The sequence below is a fragment of the Malurus melanocephalus genome, unplaced genomic scaffold (assembly GCF_030028575.1).
Source record: "Malurus melanocephalus ecotype Western Australia unplaced genomic scaffold, MMel_1.1 scaffold_110, whole genome shotgun sequence".
NCBI classification, from domain to species: Eukaryota; Metazoa; Chordata; class Aves; order Passeriformes; family Maluridae; genus Malurus; species Malurus melanocephalus.
Window position 1 is genome coordinate 526,689 of NW_026623342.1, and position 5,941 is coordinate 532,629.

General features: G+C 42.7%; 1 protein-coding gene across 1 annotated transcript in view; it reads right to left on the reverse strand.

Moving 5' to 3' along the window:
- LOC130575519 (gamma-aminobutyric acid type B receptor subunit 2) overlaps positions 1-5,941 on the reverse strand; it is a 39,293-nt gene that overhangs the window by 26,770 nt on the left and 6,582 nt on the right. The window contains exon 2 of the mRNA XM_057369445.1: positions 145-369. Within this exon, the coding sequence (XP_057225428.1) occupies positions 145-369 (225 nt within the window). The remainder of the gene's footprint in view (positions 1-144; positions 370-5,941) is intronic.

Here is a 5,941-nt window from a genome sequence, read left to right on the forward strand (position 1 = left end):
GGAGACAAGACCTTATAGAAGGACTTGGTTAAGAATTCACACACAACCCTTGCACTTGAAAAGGTGAAARACATCCACATATTAAATCATAATTACAAAACAGCAGGAAAAAAATCCAGATCCATGCAAAATAACTTCACCTACCTTAGGTACAAACACAAGGCAGAGAGTAATGGTGCTGCAGAATATTATAACTAAAGCAACTATGCAGAACTGCACATTGGGTTGGTCCCGAGTAAGGAATGAAACAGCAGCACCAATAATGCACATTATGCCCACGTTGTATACACTCATTCCGATGTACTTGCTGTCATTCAAAGCAGGAATGCTGACATTTCGTGTCTCCCAGGCGAGGAAACACCCAAATAACTGAAATGGTAAAAGGAGGAGAAAAGATGATAATTATAAGAGGAATTGGCTGTCATCCAGAAAAAGCACTAATTTAAAACAGGTGTGTTTTCCAACTTGACAAATATAGGTGTTATTACAATTCAGAGATATACACCTACCTTTTCCTCRATATCTAATTACCTATGTGATTTGTTTTGCTCACTAGGACAGATTCCTGCTGTAACAAGAAAAATGTGAAWCTTCAAATTAGTGCTGATTGGAACAAATTTCCCTAAATGCTATGGTTATCTTAATTTTAGACTTTTAATAATTTTTAGAGGCTGTCCTTCCTGTTTCTTTTCAAGGATTCCAGTAAAGATATAATGTGCATTGTTCTTTTAGCTATTTTTACCAGCTGTTCTCAATATACTCTTATCAATCCAGCCATTCATTACATGATTATCACCTACATTAATGAGCAGCAGTGCCAAGATGTGTCCCATGAGAGATAAATATACAATGTAGAAAGTGTCACCCGAGTAGTTCAGATTACAATTATAATGTCTTTTATTATAGTGGGAGTTGGTAATGGCCTTTCAATTGCAGTTGTCTAATGATTTCTGGCATAAAACATTCTTGTGGCAATTTTTTGTTTGCTCTTTTCCTTTGGTGTATTTTTAAGTTTTAGCCCTTTTGTTATTTGCAATATGCTTTTKCAATTCAGCAGGGGAAAGCCTTCAGTGGAAGGAAGCCATCTCCAACCCCTGAAATTTAATTAGATTTTTCTGCAACATGAACTGCTGCAAACCATTATTTTCTTCCTCTTGCATTCCTCAGAGAAGTTCTGGCACTGCAGTAAAACCCCAAATGAACTCAAGACGTTGTCAGTAGGTAACCCATCCTACAGTCCAAGCAAAGCCCCGTAGGAGTGTATGGTGCCTTGGAAGGAAGCATGACAGACAGCAGATGGTATTGGATGGAAGGGAAGGGCAGAGAGGAACTACCACTTAGGGGCAGGGCATGGTTTCTGTGTTTTCTAGCTTTTTTTCTGGTCACCATGCAGGGACAGACAAGAAGCAGAAAGAACAAAAAGGTGCTCTCCCAYCAGCCTCAGCAGCCTTCCTCCCAGACCATCACAATTGTCCACTGCCATGTCCTGGACATAATATTCCCTTTTATACAACTTCAATTCATGTGGCAATCCAGGAAACTGGAGGTCAGTGGTGATGCTGTTTGGGGGATTAATTGCAGTTGTTCAGTATAATTTACTTTCTGTTTTTCCTGATTTTTTTTTTCCCTACTGCAAATAACCTGGACTAGAAGAACAGTGTTCAGTTGCCAGACAAACAAAAGGGAATAGGGAACTGGCAGATGGATGYTTGCTCTACAAACTTGGGTTTCAGCTGTAGTAACACCTGGACACTAGTAACCACAAATTTCTTTGATTATTTGCTTAGTTTTCATCTCAAACAACAATGGCAACAAAGCCAACCACTCGTGACTCAGCTGCTTCGCACTCCCACAGGCACCAGCAGGCTGCAGCCTCCTTCCTACTCAGCCAGGCACTTCCAACCAGGACTGAACTGCCAGCCCTGCCCTCCCTRAGCTTGTCTGCTGGCTTATCTCATTCTCCTGCCCACAGCACATATGCCWCCCTGCCACACGCTCAAGAGCAGACCTGGCTGGGAGGTTTTGGCAGGTCAGGCATCCATTTTCATCCCTTGGAGTGTGGCAGGCTGCAGGGGCTGCCCAGTCCAGGCAAAGTGTGTGGAATCACCTGCTCACCCCCTTTCCAACGCTGCCATCCTGCTGCAATCCGTACCCAGACACATTGCCAGCAGCAGCAGCTGTAGCTGCCCTTGCAACCCTTACCTGAGCCTTTCCCAGCATCATTCCCACCCTATCCCTCTACGGGAGATGGTCCTGTCCAGGGCACTCCACGGCCTCAATGCTGCAGTCCTGCCTCTTCAGTGTAACCCATCTCCTTCAGTAGGGCTGGAGCCCACACCCTACTCCAGTCCATCACCTCTTCTCCTCACCTTCCCTAAGAATTCTAAGAAAAATTCCCTTAGGAATTCTAAGCAGCCTAAGAATTCCTGAAAAACCGTAGAGGTTGCTGCAGGAAGGGGATGGATGCTCTCAAGGGGTCAGCAGGGGATCTCATCCGTTCAGGGAGGGCGGCTGAGGTGAGTGTGCCCATTCTCCAGCTCTGGGCCAGAGCAGCAGCTCATCCTCCGCTGATAAACAAGGGAATATTCACATTTTCAGCTCATCCTCCACTGATAAACAAGGGAAAATTCACATTTTCAGCTCATCCTCCACTGATAAACAAGGGAAAATTCACATTTTCAGCTCATCCTCCGCTGATAAACAAGGGAATGCCTCCAACAAGGAACGATGCAGGCAGTACTCCTTTGCCATTGGGTCTGGCACGGGGCACAGGCAGAGCAGGAATGTACAAACTCCCTTACAGGCTCTGCAGAAGCAAATTGTTTACTGTGTTTACCTGAGTGCAYTGGGGGGGATGTGCGGTGGTGGTTCCTGTCTTCAGGGCACAAACCCATCACTGCCAGACACCTCACCCTCGCAGGGAGCGCCTGCTCTCCACTTTGGTGCTGCACATCTCAGTTCTGCAGCAAATTTACATTTTGACAGCCCCTGAACTGACAGACTGGTTTGTGCCAAGCTGTTTTGAAGGGCAGAAGGAATCCTTGCCTTTTTTTTTTTCTCCATCACATTTTTAAAGGGATGAGACCCCGATCAACCATGGAGAAGATTTCGATCTTCTCCTACCATGGTTACTTATTAATGAGTTTTTTAGGGTTGTAGGTCATCCCTCACTCTCCTCCACTTCCCCCAGTATGAACAGATTCCCTTCCAAAAGCATTATTCTGGGAATACAGCCAACATACTTACATGAGGCCAGCACTTATTACAAATAATGGGGATGAATTTATAGCTGAGGCGGTTATAAAATGATCTAAAATATCAATTATAATGGAAAAAAGATCGTTTGAAGAGAGTTGTGGAGGTCAGGGTTTGGCCCATTCTCATTTATAATTGAGAACAGCATGGCAAATGGTTAAATATCTTTCATAAGAAAGGAAGAKATATATTTATTTATACAATAACTAAAGAAAAGGGAAGTTTCAGCTAGTGCGTTTCCTCAGAATGAGGCACTATATATCTGAAAGCATTGTTTTTAATTTTTATTAGCATTTTGGGTAAAAATGCTTGCCTCAGGAAGAGATATCTCCTTTCCTAGAAGTCACAGCTCATCTTTGAGACTTAAACATGGATAAAAGCTGAGAGTTTTCTGCATCCTGCTGCCAGGGCAGTGGTGATTGCAGAGGTGCTCCTTGTTTGCCTGGTCCAGATGCCTGCAGGGCTCTGTGGGGTTGTAAGGTTTCTCCTCTGAGATAAAGCCTTCCTGAGGGAGCATGATGCTTTGCTTCCCCTCCATCTGCCCCTCTTATTTTCCCTCTTCCTGAGGCTCAGATAATATGCACACATGAAAGATTCAGTTTTATGACTGTAAAAATCCTGTATTTCTTTTGGTAAAATCCTGTAAAATGGCTAGGTTGAGGAATGGRATGCAGACATGGCTAACGAAAGGTTTGGATTTCTGTGATTCCTTGTCAACTTCTGAATATGAAACTTGGTAGCTGCAGTTAAAAACACAGACTCATTGTACMTAGTTCGGCTCCTCTTTGCTCCTGGTACCTAAACTTTAAACATTCAGCTTCCCCAGATACTAAAATTACATTTCAAATTATGCTTGGGGGGCACCTAATTTTTGAGACTGCTGTGGAATTTCAGGACTATTTGATATTTAAGGCTGCCTGCTGGGGATTTGCAAAGCAGCTGTCTCTTCTYCTATCTCCTAGAGGGCTCAAGCTGATAAAGGCATCTCAGGGCTTGGGCCCCACAGARAATACAGCAGCAGCCATCCTCATTCAAGACAACGATGCTGGTGATGACTATTGCAAAGCTTCCTGATTGGAGAATGCAGCACAATTCCAGATTTTGCCTGAGATGTGCCCTCTAACCCCAGAGCAGTTTGGCCTCAGAAGGAGCTGTCGGATTTTATGTAATGAGAGTGTGATTGTCTTAATTAATTGGGCACTTGCGTGGGATGTTAGCTCTGATCTGTGCTGAGAATTTTGATTAAAYAGTCTTTAGAGAAGGCCTGCAGGAACACACCTTGGGATGGAGGCAGGCAGCTCTTAGCAGTGCTCATGTGCTGGATTTGGAGAGGTGTAGGACACATCTGTCCCCACTGCCTTATCCCAGCTCACTTAGGCAGCTCCAGATTCAATTCCCATCCTGAGGCTTCTCAAAAGGAGTTTGAATAACTCAGGGCTACACATTCTCCTACAGGAAGCAGTTGTCTAAAATTTAAGGGATTTTAGTTCCTTTTGGATCTCAACCTATGACATTGAGAATGCAGCTGGGAAGGCTTCCTACATTGTTGGTCAYGAAATTAGAGCCTTCTTCAGTTTTGGTCTGCTAAATACACACATCTTTATGTAGAAAACAYCCCAAAATATGGTTTGGATTTCCTCAGAACATATGGGCGGCTGTACAGGCAGGATTGGTTTGTTTTAATATTTTATTTGAGGGTAGGCAGCTTCCATTTGACACTGACTTGGAATATTACCTTTGTAGCTGTTGTTGTGGCAGGTTTAGGCTGTGCTGTCATTACACCTAAAAAGGCTCTGAGAAAACCACTGCATAAATATGAGGAAAAGAGTGTCTGAAGACAACAGGATTATATCACTGTGATTAAAGACAGAATTCTGGTCACTAAGTGAAATCTCTGTTAAAATGATAGYGGCATAACAGGTCTGTGGAGAATACAATACTCTTGTTTACAGAGTTWRACAGGCAAATTTAACTTTGAGAAGTCTTGTACTGACCAAATTGTGATAGTTTGGATTATAGTAGAAGTGTTTGTAGCTGAAGTATTGRAGAGCATTTAACACTGTTTTTTTAAAACTCTATCAGCTAGTTAACTTTAAATCTTGTTCATGAGAGTCACTGCTAAGCACAGTAATAATTGCTTAGATCTACAGTACATGTTGATACAATCAAGTGCCTAATCTGCTATTGGATTGCACAGACTGTCACATGACAGGAAGGAAATAATTTATTCACTTCCATTGCCCTGTACTGCCCTTAAACCATTTTTTATAAGTTTCATTTCAAAGTCTTGTCAGCCTAGGTTGCAAACACTTTTAGGAAAGAAAGATGAAGAAAATTATACTGAAGATATCGGACGAGAGCAGAGAAATACCAGAGGAAAAATCTCCAATCTTGTCAGAAGTCGTGCTTACCAATAACTAAGGAATATGGTTTTGGAAAGGTAATATATAGGACCAGATTGCCTCTTTGCAGCTAATTGCAGTATTGTAGTAGCACTGATCCTACTGATTGKAGCCCTGCTGTGCCATATAAAAGAATAAAAGCAAGCCTTTACTTCAAAGATTTTTTGTCTGGAGATTTTTGTTTGTTTTGGTTTTGTTTTTCCTAGCTAGATTACTGTGAAGTTTCCCCTCCTGGCTTCCTTAAACAAAGGCAGTTGTGGACTCTGGCCTGTAGTAGTTGTGAA